This window comes from Ascidia mentula, chromosome 1, assembly GCF_947561715.1.
Source record: "Ascidia mentula chromosome 1, kaAscMent1.1, whole genome shotgun sequence".
Lineage (NCBI taxonomy): Eukaryota > Metazoa > Chordata > Ascidiacea > Phlebobranchia > Ascidiidae > Ascidia > Ascidia mentula.
The window spans coordinates 26,233,029-26,248,938 of record NC_138566.1 but is presented as its reverse complement, the minus strand read 5'-3'; the positions used below and the strand labels follow the sequence as shown (position 1 = coordinate 26,248,938).

The following is a 15,910-nucleotide window of genomic DNA, read 5'->3' as shown; positions in this document are numbered from 1 at the left end:
CACGGTTTATCGCTTTACGACGGGAAAGTTGTGTTATATTCAGGCTTTGTCGTTTACAGGTGGTGTTGTATGTTTAATCGAGGTTTGACAGGCTGTTTAAATATTGGCTCACACCCTTAAGTTCAGCACCGCAGCTATAGGCAGTTGGTCCAGAAAGCGACTGAAAAAGTAACTCTAAAATCGCTTCTTGTAACACGGGGTCTGACTGCACTATTTTGGTTGAACATTGCGTGGTTAAGTCATAGTGTTTCCACCTTGTTCCTCCGTAGGTTGCACCTAGTTTGGTGCCCAACGGACGACGGCGATTGTATAGTAACCACAAAGTGGAAGTCTTTGCCTGGCCTTTTGCTCGGCAATATCGTAATAAGTCACACCAAGCTGCACAGATGAGAGCTTATAGGTCGAAACAGTAGCCATCTGTATGCAGCTCACGTAACTCCAAACAGTTTGATTAGACCGAACGAAATGCATGGCGGGAAATATTCGTGGTTTCGCCTGCAATGCCCATCATATGTCGTAAGAATCTAAACCGCTGTGCGTTCGATTCCTAGTGGAGGTTTCTTTGCTACTATTTGTCGTATCCACTATCATTTCTATTTTCAATTCAACGTCAACAGGTTTGACTTGTAGAAAGTAATCATAATGAAAATCGTCGTCGTGCTCTGCGCCCTCATGTTCGTCCAAACCCTCGCCACACTGGATGAGGAGTGGGATGACTTAAGTGGATTGGGAAGCTTCCTTGAAGATGATGACGATACACAAAAACGTCACAATAACGAGGGTCGTTGCCCAGCAACCGAAGACGGATCGTTCACCTGTTCCTGCCTCAACCATGAAAAGCCGGCTTATGTAAGTCGCTTGCGTTTCATCATTTGTCCTGCCTTGTATTACAACAAAGATTCCGATGTGGGGGCGTCGTGACCAATTTGTGTATCGTCCTAACGTTTCTGGGGTCTTCCGTAGCTCTTAAATGCGTTTGGCATTATACACAGCGAAGCCATCCTTCTTTCAGCTTCACTTGCGAAATAAATGAAGCAGCGAGAGACAAATAAATAAATTTGGGCGTATTCGTCTGAAACAAAATTTTGTGTGTTCCTCGTTACAACATGTTACAAGAGATTGTTGTGAAATTGGTTTATTAAAATTGGAACCACGGTGCTACATGGATGTTTTGAAACCACTTTTACCATCGGACACAAAACCATACAGTGTTAGTTTTTTCCGTTGAATGACGTTTCCTGTAAACATTTTAAACGTAAAATTGTGACGACATTTATGCGAAGTTTATTTCTGCAGTCGAAAAGCATGTGGCTTCCGTCGGTCGAACAACGAAGGTTCAGCCACAAATGTGAGAAGATCAGACTTCCTTATCACGAAGATTCTTGCGGCGTGTACCTCGGCAATCCAAAGGTATTTGCAACAATATCTTGCCGTGATTTGACGATGGCAGTCATTATATCCACGTCTTTTGCTCTTCTGGCACACAAAGCTGCGGTGGTTCTGAGACCAAATTGGTTTAAACACTGGTCATCTGTCTGCAGCTCATATAAAATATATTACAGTCCTCTTGACTGCACACAGATAGACTCCAATTATTGAATATTTTGTAAGGTTGTGAGGTTCAACAAACCTTCAGTTGAAAACGGCATCTATGTTAAATTTAGTCTTTCATTCAAAATTACTTACAACGATCAGCGTCAATTTTGAAAGGAAATACAGATTCGTCAATACCACATGCAGAACGGACTGATTTTTGTTGTGTTTATGACGTTTCCCTTTCCGTTCTTCATTTTTGATAATCTTTCGCGTTACAAAAGTAATCTTTCCCATCCTGGACAATATATTGTGTTTTGGTAAAACAGTGTTTATTTTTTTTAGGGCGACAAGGACTGGGAGTTCTACTGCCCGAACAACGGCTTCCTTCAGACGTGGGGTGCGTTCTGTTCCACGCCGCACGATCACCACATCCGACTTTGGTGAGTTTCGATCGCAACAACTCGATGTTCTCACCCAAATTTCCCCGGAAGCAATTGTGTTTTTCGTATCTTGTCATATCATGCATACGTGACCTTTATTCAGCTGGACTTCACCTATCAACTTCTTCCAGAATAATCAAACGTTTTTGCATGTGATGATGGAGCTGTTTTGTAAGCTCCAAAATTTCATCAAAAGGTTGCGCTTATGGTGCAATGATCCTTAACAAATTCCAGTTGTATAAAATGGATTAAAACCGTTTGATCCGACTCTTCTGCTCCAGGTATCGCTGCTGCAACGTCGAGTGTAAGAAGTGGAACTGCGTGTGGACTCCAAACACCGTTGCCCAGCAACCGTTTGAACTCCCATTGAAGGATCATTACGTCCAGGGAGTCAGAGGGACTTACGTGCACGAGAAAAAGTAGGTCAAGTTTACTTATTCTAAAGCTGCTGCCTGGTTGATTTAAAAAGGCTTCCAAACAGTACTGTTGTAACAGGGGTATTTTTATTGTTATATGTTTAAAATTGCTGACTTTGTTACCGGTTGTGGCAAAACAGCCATAATAATCATTGCAGTTCAACCGTTACCAATTGTTTTTGTAAAACAAAAAGTTCCGGTTGGGAGTAAACTGTTTGACATTCACAAATCTAATGTCGACCAAAACATTCTATCTTCGTTGTTGACATTTCCATAAACCTTATAATCACCTGACCAACTCTCCTCTCTGTCACGTAATAAAGATAACAGGAAACCCTTTGTCCGAACCAGTTTAAAACGCAAATAATTCTTTCCTGAGCATCAGCAACTTCCTTCTCATTGTCTCACAACAATGCTTTACATCCAACAGAGACGGAGAATGGTCACTGCAGATTTGTGGATGCGTGGACTCTCCCGAGCGTGACGAGCTTTAAGCGGGGGATCCCATTTAAATGCTACCAAAGTCAACATTTCTGATTAAAAATTGTTTTTTTTCGTTCTTCTAAGATTTGTACGAGTTCTGGATATGCGTTGAACTCAAAACCCACGCCTCGTTTTAGCGTTGTTTGTTTTTTGTAATGCTTGTTTTCTTTGTAACTTAGGTGAATATGTTTCCTAATTAGAAGTAACTGAAGCAGTTTTCAAATGCAAGCAACTCTTCCTCACAACTTGATCAAAGTTTAGCCTCAAGCTGTATAGGGATTTTATTTTAGAATAATTGGTTTCAGATCTTTCACCATATATTTTTCGATATATTTTTTCTTTATTTTGGGGCAGGGATTCTCAAATGGGGTCCAATGGCACACAGTGAAATGTCGTGAATTTTTTATTTTTTTGTTAAATGTTATGATCAGGGCCGACCCAATCTCATTTTGCAACTAATGCAAGTCTCAGTTTACATCCCATCGAACCACCCTCTGCCTCCCAAATCTATATCAAATTACTGTGATAAATGGCAGGTTTTTGCCGCGCCATTTGGAGAGGTTATTCCGATGTGTATTTTTGGTATGTGGGTCGGGCGCTTGTTACAAAGCGGAGGGTTTTTGCCTTCTCTTTAGGCTGTGCCCCCTAGGTTCGCCTAATGGACATGACGGCCCTGGTCACGTTGTCTTAACGGAGTAAAACCAGTAGCATTTGCTGCATGCTTTGTCCAAAAGCTTCAAGAGACATCACCCAAATAACGTCTACTAATATCCAATAAGCCGCTTGTTGTTTCTGTTGAATGGCTGAAGTTTAGTTGTTTATTCCCAAGAATCAACAGAATTTACTATAATTGCCTGGGCGGGTCCAATATCACAGGCTGAGAAATCCTGCGCCAATTTCGTGTTGTTTTGTTGCCCACTTGCACCACCTGGCGGCCTCAAAGTTTCGTTTTAATTTTCCTGTTCGCCATTTGATTTTGTGCTTAACGCGTCGTCGTTACACCTTAATTGGCATAACCTAGAATAAATATAATAAATAACCGCAGTAGTTTGTTCGCGTACAAGTACCACAGCATGTTACCAGTGCTGTATAAAGGCCAATTGTGACCTGAAAATACCACAAAATGTATGTCTGAAAGTAGATATATTGCACTCCCCAAGAATAAGGTTAGAATACACCAAAGTACGCGTCAAGCCCTTCAATCAATTTTTGAAGCCAGGTTTGTGAATAAAATAACTTTCGATGCCAGGAACAACCAAAACGTTGTTGATCGATTTATCTTCAGTCGTCAAGATGTTTACGTGCCCTGCTTTGTGGCTAAACGCTAGGAATTTAGCTGATTTTCCCAATTATTTTTCGTGTTACAACGAACGTTGGAAACCGAAATTTCTCAGTACCAGCAGTAAAAGAACTGTAATTTGAACCTGATTAACAGGAAGTTGCGTCAATGTTTTACGTCACGAATTCGTGCTTCCTGGGACAATTAAGTTTTATAGAAGCGATTATTTTCGGAGCGCATATCAACTAATTAAAAAAATGGAATCAGTTAATTTACTCCATCAACCAAACATCGCAAAAATCCTAATGTTCAGCGTCAAAATCGTCTTCAACAGATTTGTATACGGGATACAGATGAAGCTTAAAAGTTCTTGTTACAGAAAAAGTTTTATAGTTTTACTTTTGTCACAACTTTTCACTTGTATTTCAAAAACTGTTACTTGTATTTCAAGTTTCTATAGTTGTAGGCCAGACAAAACACGTCTAAAAGCAAAAAGCAATCCTCTTGTATCTTCGAGTTACCCACATCCAAAGTTTGTTAACTGGCGTTTTGTTTTGTCAGATAGCTTCTCTTTGTTCATTGTTACGTAACAACAAAACCGCAGTTTCAGCGTGAGTTAACGCCTACGACCATACCACGTTGAGAACACCCCATCTCGTCCGATCTGGGAAGTTAAGCAACGTCGGGCCCGGTTAGTACTTGGATGGGTGACCGCCTGGGAATACCGGGTGTCGTAGGCTTTTTATTGGTTTTTGCTTCTCTTGAACGAATGTTTGCGTCATAAGCGCATGTAATCCGCCAAAGCAATAATGCACATTGCACAAAATGAAGTTCTTGCCAATTGTATTATTTGGTCGTGACTCCCATGTCAACAACTAAGCGGCTCGCATACCTCCAGTGCCGGATTAACCACCAGGCAAATAAGGCACATATGTGCCTCGCCCTAAAATCCAGGCCACCTAAGTAACTTTGAGGCGTTAAGTTCAGGATTAAAGAAGTTCCCTTCGCATGAAAAGTTGATTACTCAATAAACGTGACTTTCCAAAAATGATGATTTTGTCGGTGTGTTCTCGTGTTTTCCCCTTATTCTTGGTGAACGCAATATATGTGTATTTTGCTATACGGTCAGCAAACCACTTTAAGGTAAAGCGCATCACAGTTTCTGAAAAACTGCCGAAGCTTCGTTGGATAGCAGGCGCAACGGTAAATAAAAATCAACGTTTATTTGTTCCAGAAGGTGAGATTTTTTGAAATTACAATATTCCAGACACCAACAGAAACACAATGTTTAAATGATATTTTTCTTACATTAGCAAAGGTTTGTTCAGCGCCACAAAGCCAACATCACACCACAGTAATTTTGCCACAAACTGTTTAAAATAAGAACATTTTCGCGGAGATTGTCTACCGTACGTCACGTGATTATCTTGGGGAAAGTCCCCTCCTCTTAGCATATACCACAACTTTCCGGGCAATTTTCTCTGATGAAACTTCGATAAAAACCTTGGGCTGTGCACCGATTTTTCGCTGCCCACTGGCTGCAACTCCATCTGTACTTGATGGAATCTCTACATGGTTCTGTGAACGTAAAAATATCCCAGCGTAAATAATGCTGAACGACGAAGTGGAACATTTATATTAGAAAAGGAAATGTGTTTATTTCTTGCTGATAAGTGATAGGTCAAAACAAACTAACAAATTAACCACATTCTCGCACACAAATATTAAAGCGAAAAATGCATCTTTGAATTTGATCGAAAAAAAAATCGTACTTTTACAAACCATAGTTTTATTTTCTTTATTAATTAAATTTCATTAAAATTTTTTGGAGCTGAAGGAAAAGTCTGTTTTCCACCGGACACTTACTGGAAGGTTGGGAACAAACACCACAGGACAACGGGCAGTTGGTCCTGACCCAACTGGCGAAGTTTCCTGAACATAATCCAACAGATTCCCACACTGGACAGCGAAAATTCAAATCTTTGCACTCTGGAAAAAACGTTTGTTAAGAATTGAGAAACATTGTTTTATGTTTTTAACATCGATGAAAAAAGTATACGTTTTAATTGTGCCAGAAGAACAATTTCATATAAATGCCACTTCATGTGGCTACAATTATCTGTCAGTCTTTTCATTTTGTTGATTTTATTGCGGGTAGTAAATACAGCACTTATATGATTGCAATTTAAATTATGAGCAGGAAGTTGGCGGTTCAAGTCCCAGTCAGGCCAATGAACGACCTACATTTGCTTTATTCAGATGTTTGAAGAAATTTGAAAAATCGGGTTTTGTATATTTATATTTTTTTCAGTTCCCCATCCGCACCTTTTAAACATCAGTTGATTTAAAATAGGTGAGCAGATGACCAGCACTGTTACGACCTTCTATAGTTCTTATCAGTGCAGTTTGGTGTGAATATTGTATATGATCTAGCCAGCCAACCGGAGGCCATCCGTCTGCTACTCACATAATACATGTTATTGACTCCATATTACTCATATATGGAAGTGCTATTCTTGCTGTCGGGCATTGCATGACGAAAATAAGAACAGTTGTATCAGAACAGGTCTTTTAAATATATTAATTAATCAACTTGCATAATCTTTGAACACACAGCTGACCATATGTTGAGCACGATGGCAAAGTGCAGTTCCTTGTTTCCTTCGTGCTTCCCACGCATCCGATTTCAAGCAAACATTTGCGGATTCTTGTCTGAGTCGCCTCGCCGCAAGTTTTCGAACAACGTCCAAATTTGCTCCAAGGCGAAAAAACGACTGATGAAAGATATCAGTTGTTAATTGCACGTGTAAAAGGGTGCGGTTTAAACAGTAGAGGTTTTGATTTTATTCCTGGGGTGAAATCGTTAAACTTAGGGCGATCAAAGATGGATTAAGCTGGAGATCGTTTTCACAAATGCTTTGAAATGGAAAGACTGCGAATCTTCCTCTTACTTTAAACCAATGGTTCCCAACCTTGTAGACACGATTCCCATTTATAAATTACGACCCCTGCGATAAGTTACGTGGACGTCTTGTCACGAAAGTAGTTAAAAGATAAATATCACATAACAAAAAGGAAAAAATGAGGAAAATTAGTATTTGCATTCATGGAGTCCCAAAAACAACTCCACGGACTCTCTGGAAGTCCGCGTACCCCAACCATTGCTTTAAACAAACTTCTTACTCGCTTCTACGCTTTGAGCATCTGCCTGTCTTGCTTGTGTGTAATTCTGGCAGGGAACACTCACGTGAAGCCATTTCACCTCATCGAAAGAAACGTAGATGCTAAAGAAGTTGACAGAATATTTTAAATGACGTTGTATGACATCTTAATGAGTGACAGCACGCCAAACTCGACGACATCAGGAACACGTGAGTGAATATAGATTTATTTTGTTTCTACTGCAAATTTAACAACTCCTGTAAATCTTCCTAAGTCGTTTGTTTAACGTTTTTACTGGATACATTTTCACCTGTATTTGCAGGTGTCATCAGTAGATTATTCAAATAGAAATTTGCTTACAACGTCATTCCAACTAGGTTATGTAAATACGTGAGTAAGTACGCCTACGAACAGAACGTGTTTTGACATCGTTAGATTTAGATTATCATGGATTGCAAGACTAAGGAGGATTATTCAATTAAGGCACGTGCTTTTTTACATGTACAAAGTAAGGTGGAAACCAATACTTACAAGAAGGTGACGCCTTGGGTGCAAGTCCCTCTCCATGTAAACGAGGTGTACCACTTCGGGCTGTCATTCGATCCGCTCGCCACTGCTGACTGGGGTTTGTCTTCGCATTCCATCACTTTCTGTCCACTGGAAGCGCCTTGACTCGACCATTTGCCCACCAGAGGCGCCCAAGCGCTAGGTGATGTACGGGCCTCAACAAAGACTTTCTTGAACAAATTGCCGACGATGTTTACTAAGGAAAAACAGATTGCGTGAAAACAATTTCGAATACTTTACTAAACGGCAACGGAGCTAATCAGCTTTCTAATTTGAAGGATATGCAATTTAAATAATGATACTTATTTTCTGTATCCAAGTCCTCACCCATCTGTGACCTGTTGTCTTCGGAGGGATCAACGTGGACACGAAAAGGTAATTTCCTCTTCACCATTTCGGGATATTGGTCGGGAATCAAATGCGGGTTTCCCATTGGTTGGCAAGGATCGTATCTCGTAAGCATATCAAACTTCACAACTGGACTGGTCTCCGCTGATTGATAGATGAGCGTTAGGCACAATGCGATCGAAGCAGAGGTTCGAAATATCGACAATGTCATTGTTATCGCTGTACGTAAAAAAGCGTTGTGTGTGAAAAGCCCGCAATACATTGTCTTAAATAGATGCTAATAACCTGGAGTTAACTAGTGGGAATAGAAAAGCCAATACTAATATGGAAATCATGTGCATGCCTTGCTGTAACTCAGTCTTCTCTAAGCACTGATTATCAACACAGTGGTGTTTGAAACGTTTACTTCGGCATGATCAGCATATTCGATTCCTACTATGTCTCAAGTTTACGCAACAACGGTTTGAAATTCACCGACAGCCAAAAGACCATCTTCTGACAGTAGAGGCTTTCGCTGCAATAAACTCATTCCTAATATTGCTTTAGGCTAAATTATCTGGAATACCACGTTCCCATAATGGCAAGATGCACACAAAGCACTAGCGTTTAACAACAGGATTAGCCTGGCCGTTGTTAGGAATATATGTTTCGCCCTGTGGGAATCATCAGTTCCTTCATAGTAAAATACAAGAAAAAAATAATTTATAAAACGTCCTATTCAATTTGAACGTTTTGCGTACATTGTGTTCATATATTTTTTCACCTAAAGTTCATTTATTTTAGTAGCATTGAAAAGGTTCCTTTCACGAAACCAACCTTATTCCAATGACACTTGCGTAAGACAGCTGAAAACTTTAAATTCACAATCTTAAAAACTTTGTGTGCAAACGAAATTTCTTTTACGTTTTTCTTTTACTGTTTGATTATTTTTAGAATTGATGATGCGTTTTGTTGAATGAAACACGATATTCATGGAATAAATCGTGTTCAGACGCAAAGTTTTTAATATTGCGAAATTAATTTGTTGCGGATTTTCTCATCTTATTCGCTAGCAACGTTACGCTTTCCTGCTTTTAATTCTTTGTATTGTTGCAACACTTTTGTCTCTTACGTCTGCCCTGAACACGCTTAACACGCGCCTGATTTTCAAAGCGATCTCAGCTTCGTGCCATGTGCAAAGAATTTCTTTAGACCGCATTTTTCCCGGAGCTATACGTGACGTATGAAACACGCCGGTCTTCTGTTCAATAAACACACTAAGTGTTAAATCGGGTTCTGACACATGCAAACACACCTTTAATCTTAAGCGACTTACACGGTTAAGGAACTGGATTTGGCCACACTCACTTGGAAATATCTGATAGGAATTTTCTGCAGAAGTTTTTTAACAAACTTCGGAAATTTCCCAAATAAAACTTGATGAAAAACTTGGCTCAGTATATTGACGACATATTTTGCTTTTTCCGAAAAAATTAATTTTGATTTTATGACTCGAGAAATCTAATACATATGTGATAACTCTATCGTGTAACATAATTATCATGAAACTTTCAAGTCATGAAACCTTTTTTTTCTCGCTACTTACAAAAAACATCAATGTCAGACCTGCATTTAATAATCGTGTTTTATGACGCAATGTGGGGTCTTAGCAGCCTGGGATTGGTGTTGAACCGGCGTTCTTGCACTGATAAAAGTTTAACACTAGACAGAACAACACAAAAACAAAATTGTTTTACCTTTCAATGCTGGTTTAAACGAAACCTAGATCCAACTTATACGTCGCACAAAGATCGTATACAGACCTTCACACTTTATTCGTGATGAGTTGATTAGAATCTGTGCGGATGCTGCGATAATTCTACTCGTGCCTTAAGGCTAAGTGACACAAAGAAGGAAACCAAACGTTCTGCTTTCTGCTTAAAGGTGCCTTGCTTCATTTGGCAAGCATACGTAAAACTTCATAATGGGTTTTCAGTTTAGTTTGATCAGTCAAAAACATTGTGTTTTCCTTTAAACTAACCGTATTACGAACATTTTCGGGATTAAAGTCACGATGAAAAGATTTTAGCATTTACGCAGACCATGCTGCGTGGTGATATTCGTTCAATTAGATTGATGGCTACCGAAGCAGTACAAGCGATAATGACTAACTTTCACTCGATGCGTCGTTGCAACTTCTGTGACCTTCAAATGACCTTCCTCGCCTTGCCGTTCTACGGATCGGAAGTCGTGACTTTTACCAGCATACCGAATTTTCGCGATAAAATATTCGCAACCGGGCCCTACAGCATACTGCAGGGATAATCGATTCGTATCTCTGCAATCTTCGACCTTCGTGAAGAGGTTACACAATTACGTACATTTTCCTTTGTTATTTGTATTGTGATAATTTCAAATTATTAATATGCAAATTTTAGTGCAAATTCATGTTTATTAAAAATGGCTGAATAATAGTTATTACATTGATAAAGTATTGCGAATTAATTGTAAGGCAATTTATCGTCAAAAAAAACATGTTAATAAAAATACAAAATTATGTTTTTACAATAAACTTTGTTAGCTTGGCCAATCTGTCGAATAGATTGGCAGTAATCTTGAACGCGAATTTTTTTCTTTAATTTGAAATGCAACAGCCCCACTGTCATATATCAAACTCAGGGTTACCATGAAACGGTTTACAATAATTTTACGGCAAAAGAACCCTGATAAGCAGAACGCTACCAACCTTTTCCTCTACTGGCAGAATTATGTTTAAACATCTGTCGAGTTGCCCTCAGGGAACATTTTACTGCTGACGAGCAGCTTTCCTTCGGTTTAATTTTATTTACATTTGATAACCTTGGATCCATTTATGACTGAATAAATAAAAGCAACTTTTCTGCTTTATGCAGGTAGAAGTTTTACGTTGTAGAAATACATGCCGGCAAGGTCATACAAAAGTACCTTTCCCACACCGAGATTTGAACCCAGAATATTCTGGGCACGAATCCCGATTAATTTTTTTTCGCATTGTACATCGGTCGCGCGCTGTTGCTAATCGCTCACCCATCTTTTTGAACATCTCTTTCTTTATTCAACTGCTCTTTACCTCCATCTATTCGAATGTTTACCATCTGAACTGTGACCACCGGAGGCGCAGTGGAAGCGTAGTTTCGGTAAAGTAGAGTTTTTGTTGCGTAAATTGTGTAAACCAGAGTATGACTCACTAGGGAACAGCAAGCTAGGGAGGCAACAGCAAATCCTTCCTATGATGACCCAAGGTGACCTTGTACATAAATATTTGAAAGGTCGCCACCACAGACCCTGTGACGTTTGATTTTAATTACTTTCACGCTAAACAGCACCAAATTTATGACAGATACAAATATTCAAAACAAATTATTGGTCCCAGAAGGTGGTTTGGCGCTTGCTCGAATGTGACGACCCGCCAGTAGCAAACATATTGAAAAGGCCTCTGTTTGAAGTTTGTTTGAAGTTTGGTAACCTACATAAGCGAAATCGATGTTTCAAAATAAAACCTGCTGATGTAAATCAGAGGTTTATTGCTTCACTATATACACGAACTAAAACAATTTGCTGTCGCAGATAAATAAACAATGTCCATCCGAGGGTCAGATCCCTCTACAGCTATTACGCAAGCCTTTCTAACAAATATATAGAAATATTCCAGGTTTCCAGGTTTTTGAAGACATATTTTCTGTTTTTATGTTATTCTGCTACCAAACGACAAAACAGTTGGGAACTCGTTCTGTAATTCTTTATTCTGTATATATCGGTAGTCATGCAGGAACAATTGTTGTCAACACAATAATCACTGCAGCTCCATCATAGGTTAAAGCATACATTTCATATATGCTACCAGCAAAGGGAAGAGGACTTGAATGAATTTACTGTTGAGTGAAGTTGATTTGTTGTCATTGCTCAAATCTAAAAACATGAAAATCATATATTGCGTCATACTGCTCTTCTGGGATCGATTATTGCGTCATACTGCTCTTCTGGCAATTCTTGCCCACAAATTGTTTCCAAGTTCGATTACCAAGTGCTATAAAATAATGTAAACATAGTCTTCATGTGTGACATCTAATGTGAAAATGTAAAAAAAACATCCAAACAATTTGCGTAAATAAAACTAATGTTTTAGTCATACGCTGCAGAGGAGTCAAGTGCTCTTTTAAAGTGGTAAATCTTCTTAGCGTTCACAACAACGTAATGAAGTAACAGAAAGTCAAAATTCAATTTTATTTATTGAAAAACGAAACTACCACAAAATTTAAGTAAAAGTCGTCGGCTTATATGAAATTAAAACGGTTAAAAGACGGTTAGGGTTTATACAGGAGTTTTGAAACGGAAACGCCAACTCTGGTTGAAAGCAAAATGTCAGGAAACTGTGATTTCCGCCTCAGTGCTGGATCGACTCGAACTCCTGCTTGAAGCACTCGATGACGTTTCGCCGTCGTCACGTGTCTTTTCGATACTGGGAACGATGATGCCAGTTTTTTCGGACTTCTCCTCTATGGCGTCATTTGTAGAGACGGAAACAATACTCGAAGGCGTGATGCTCGGAAGTGTGGAGGTTTTCTGATAAACAAAACCTTTTCATAAATAAATACTACTTGTTCTAACAAACATGAAACACGACTTTGAAACAAAAATCTGGTCAAACTGTTTTTGCGTTTTTGCGTTCAGCACTGTGTGCTTTTTTCAGCCAAATTTCGCAAACAAACAACTTTTTTACAGAGCGTTTGCTAGGCGGCTTTCGCGTTATTTTTGACAATTTCTTGACTAATCAAACCAACAAAACGTAATTTTATCTTGCAGCGTAAAACCCATTTTTCACCTGTTTATCATTGGATTTATCCTGGTCTGGGGAAGACGGAGCCTCCCGATTCGGAGATGATGACTTTTCGCGTGTCTTGTGGTTTTTCTTGCTGATGGGTGGAAGTCGTCTCTGGCTTCTGAAGGGGGAATTTGCTTTCCACTGGAGAGAGGCAATGTGATCAGAAGTGATTTCATCAATTCAATTTTATTTTAGGCACAAACAGAAAACTTAAACGCATATGACCAATAAATATGCAAAATAAAACGGCATGGACACTGATTTAACCATAAGGATTATCGAGTCAGGCGCCCATGTAAAGGTGATTTCCTTAAGGAGAAGTACCGTCTGCCACAGGATCACAGCTAGTTGCTGAGTCGCATAGGACGATATGCCGTTTTATGGCCGAGCTGGCCAAAGCTAAACCCATCAAAACGCAAACACCCACTAGTTTCAAAGAACGTTTCCTTTGATCCCAATCGACAGACTTTATCATACCGATGTCTTCCCAAATATGATACCAAAAAACCTCGTATTAACATTATCGTGCACCAATTTCGGCGGAGCTCAATATCAAATTAAAGCTTTTATCAAACCACTGGTGTGGACCGCACTGCAAAGTGCCGCATTTACTTAAAACCATACTTTAGCGATGAACAAAATTGTCACAATAATGTTTTTTGGTAAGTTTGCCACATAGCTTGTCTTTGGCATAGGTATGAGAGCATAGCCGCGTGTTTACGGGCGACCAAACCCCCGGTCTATTTATATTCGCTCGTCGCAACGCAATATCAACAAACTTTACAAGGTTTTGGAACCATTAAGACACACGCGTGGCAAGTTGCGGTAAGTGCCTACAATCTTTTTTATCGGTTTAAAAGGTTATGGTTTGCCCGGGAGTTCGAGACAAGCTTAACTCCTGTGTGCCAAAGCGAAAGTTGTTTAATCTTTTCTCTAAAATTTCGTCGGGTTTATTATGCAGGTACCTCGTTTAAGGTAATGTTCATTGTGCTACCGTTGATAACCTGAAAGTGCATTTAAAAACGTACACAGAAAATACATTACGTTTTCAATTGTTAATGACCTCATTATAATGGACAAATACTCAGTCCAACATAATGTATTTAGTTTGACCGGAAACCTTTTTTTCTAGGCTGTTGTGTTTTTGCCAAAGTTACAAACCACAAAGTATTTTGCTCAACCGTTGAAAACTGTTGAACACAAAATAGGCTTTGACAAGATTAACTGCCACGCTTCAAATCATCAGTAATATTACGCCTGGTGGCAAAAGCAACCAAGCAACCAAGCAACCGTTATATTTAGTTTGTCTTCCGAAACTTTCGGAACCTGCTCATGATTTAGGTACGCTGGTTTCTGACAAATAACGAGGGTCGACTCACCCATGTGTCCTCCCAGAGAACTTCATTGATTTTGGTTTCTCCGGGAATCCGATGCTTGTCCCAGTAGAACTTGTAATCCTTATAGAGACGAAGTGTGTCCATGTGGTCGGTGGTCGGACGAATCCCTTGCACAACACAATGGACTTACAGTAAGACTTTTGTATCGGAACATGTAACTGTATTTCAATCACTGGGATTGTGTTTTATTAACTTGAAAGCAATTTCTTGCCAAACAACAGTAGCGGATAAACACCGTAAACGTTGAAAATGCTTTCCAGAAGCCCAACACAATGTAGATATTCATAAACAAGGACAAGAACCTCACAGTTTCCGGAGCACTTTTTCATTGAAGCAATTCACCGGGTAACGGTAATAGGTTTAACCAAAGCACGCACTTCGACCGTCATGCGTTGTAGAATTAATGGTAATTGTAAATCGTTAGTGGCGAATATGCACGGTGTTTTCAATTATTTGATGTACTTACGGTAGTAATAAGCCCATCCGCTTGCAGTTGTCATGGTGAAGCTGAAAGCAATTTTATAAACGTACCTAACTGAAGGGATGTTTTTCGCAAATGTTTCCCTGAGCTACAAAAAGGTAAAAAAGCAATAAAATGAATGCAATAATCACAGACATTCAATGCAATCGCCTGTACCGCGACACAAAGCATCTGGGCACTCTAGATTTATAACACATTCTATTGATTTCTAATTTAGAATCGCAATGTCTTCCTCTGCACGTCTCACTTGCAAAACCCAAATACTTGAACCACCTTCCGCAACTCACTGTGCGCGGGTTTTATATCGAGGCCAGGTTTAATGTTGTTTCGAGAATAAACACAATCCCGACACTAGACAAGTCAACCCACATTGAATAACATCTTCCCATTTCTCTCAACAGAACTGTAGCTGCTTTGCGGTCGTGTCTTGAAAACTCCAAACACGCAAACAGATCGAGTATATCGAAGCAAGCTACACGCGGCGCTGGTTGGGATTCCCGGTTAATAAAATCTCTGTAGAGGCGCTGGCGGCGTGACTAAGCGTCGCCATGACAACGCGTGTAATTGCGCGGTCGACTGGGCGGGCGCAAACAGGCTTACGAGATGACAAACAGAACCGCGCGGGGAGCTGCAGATGAGCAAACAATGGCCTGTGTGACGGTGAATGGAGTTGGCTGCTTTGAAGAATCGGCCCAAGTTAATTTGTGACGTCATAAACAACAAAAGGTTGCTATTGCTTTTGTGTGCGATAAATTATTTACTGGTCATTCAATTATTCTTTCCAATCCACTGTTTATTTGGTTTGTTGGTTGCAGGGATGTTTTTTTGGAAGTGATCCCATCAACTCTGTATGGAGAATCAATAAACATCATATTACGTCATCTCCCTCAGCGTGAAACTTGTTTTGATCAAGTCTGCTGTAATACCTCAGGGATTTTACCAATTTCTGGAGAGCAATCGA

At 39.6% G+C, this 15,910-nt stretch overlaps 3 protein-coding genes and 1 non-coding gene across 5 annotated transcripts; 2 read left to right on the top strand and 2 right to left on the bottom strand.

Moving 5' to 3' along the window:
* The first annotated feature begins 621 nt into the window (after positions 1–621).
* LOC145906909 (uncharacterized) lies at positions 622–4,025 on the top strand. The gene is made up of 5 exons (XM_082994370.1): positions 622–849; positions 1,297–1,410; positions 1,879–1,976; positions 2,258–2,395; positions 2,823–4,025. The coding sequence occupies exons 1-5, from the start codon at positions 643–645 to the stop codon at positions 2,884–2,886; spliced, it is 621 nt and encodes a 206-aa protein (XP_082850496.1). The 5' UTR covers positions 622–642; the 3' UTR covers positions 2,887–4,025.
* A 750-nt stretch (positions 4,026–4,775) lies between these two features.
* Positions 4,776–4,894, top strand: LOC145887813 (5S ribosomal RNA). The gene has a single exon (XR_014399297.1). It is a non-coding gene; the product is annotated as a 5S ribosomal RNA (ribosomal RNA).
* A 503-nt stretch (positions 4,895–5,397) lies between these two features.
* On the bottom strand, positions 5,398–10,049 carry LOC145911154 (uncharacterized). 2 transcript variants are annotated; one of them, XM_082998408.1, is made up of 7 exons: positions 9,968–10,049; positions 8,211–8,450; positions 7,848–8,079; positions 7,338–7,438; positions 6,776–6,928; positions 6,021–6,143; positions 5,398–5,732 (listed from the first exon to the last, which is right to left on the bottom strand). In XM_082998408.1, the coding sequence occupies exons 2-7, from the start codon at positions 8,440–8,442 to the stop codon at positions 5,602–5,604; spliced, it is 972 nt and encodes a 323-aa protein (XP_082854534.1). In that variant the 5' UTR covers positions 8,443–8,450; positions 9,968–10,049; the 3' UTR covers positions 5,398–5,601. The 2 variants fall into 2 exon arrangements, with proteins under 2 accessions (XP_082854534.1, XP_082854542.1); XM_082998416.1 differs by having other exon boundaries at positions 8,211–8,375; positions 9,968–10,037.
* Positions 10,050–12,520: 2,471 nt separating this feature from the next.
* LOC145913739 (uncharacterized) lies at positions 12,521–15,031 on the bottom strand. The gene is made up of 4 exons (XM_083001491.1): positions 14,935–15,031; positions 14,451–14,575; positions 13,072–13,212; positions 12,521–12,812 (listed from the first exon to the last, which is right to left on the bottom strand). The coding sequence occupies exons 1-4, from the start codon at positions 14,966–14,968 to the stop codon at positions 12,612–12,614; spliced, it is 501 nt and encodes a 166-aa protein (XP_082857617.1). The 5' UTR covers positions 14,969–15,031; the 3' UTR covers positions 12,521–12,611.
* Positions 15,032–15,910: the final 879 nt, after the last annotated feature.

Excerpts from the sequence above, each read along its gene's own strand:
- LOC145906909 (XM_082994370.1), top strand. The coding sequence starts at position 643 with ATGAAAATCGTCGTCGTGCTCTGCGCCCTCATGTTCGTCCAAACCCTC. Across the intron at positions 850-1,296 it reads ACCATGAAAAGCCGGCTTAT|TCGAAAAGCATGTGGCTTCC; the intron begins GTAAGTCGCTTG and ends TTATTTCTGCAG. Across the intron at positions 2,396-2,822 it reads ACTTACGTGCACGAGAAAAA|AGACGGAGAATGGTCACTGC; the intron begins GTAGGTCAAGTT and ends TACATCCAACAG.
- LOC145911154 (XM_082998408.1), bottom strand. The coding sequence starts at position 8,442 with ATGACATTGTCGATATTTCGAACCTCTGCTTCGATCGCATTGTGCCTA. Across the intron at positions 7,439-7,847 it reads ACCCAAGGCGTCACCTTCTT|CATCTACGTTTCTTTCGATG; the intron begins GTAAGTATTGGT and ends CAACTTCTTTAG. Across the intron at positions 5,733-6,020 it reads TGTTTGTTCCCAACCTTCCA|AACCATGTAGAGATTCCATC; the intron begins GTAAGTGTCCGG and ends TTACGTTCACAG.
- LOC145913739 (XM_083001491.1), bottom strand. The coding sequence starts at position 14,968 with ATGACAACTGCAAGCGGATGGGCTTATTACTACC. Across the intron at positions 13,213-14,450 it reads TTCTCTGGGAGGACACATGG|TGGAAAGCAAATTCCCCCTT; the intron begins GTGAGTCGACCC and ends GCCTCTCTCCAG. Across the intron at positions 12,813-13,071 it reads ATAAATCCAATGATAAACAG|AAAACCTCCACACTTCCGAG; the intron begins GTGAAAAATGGG and ends TTTGTTTATCAG.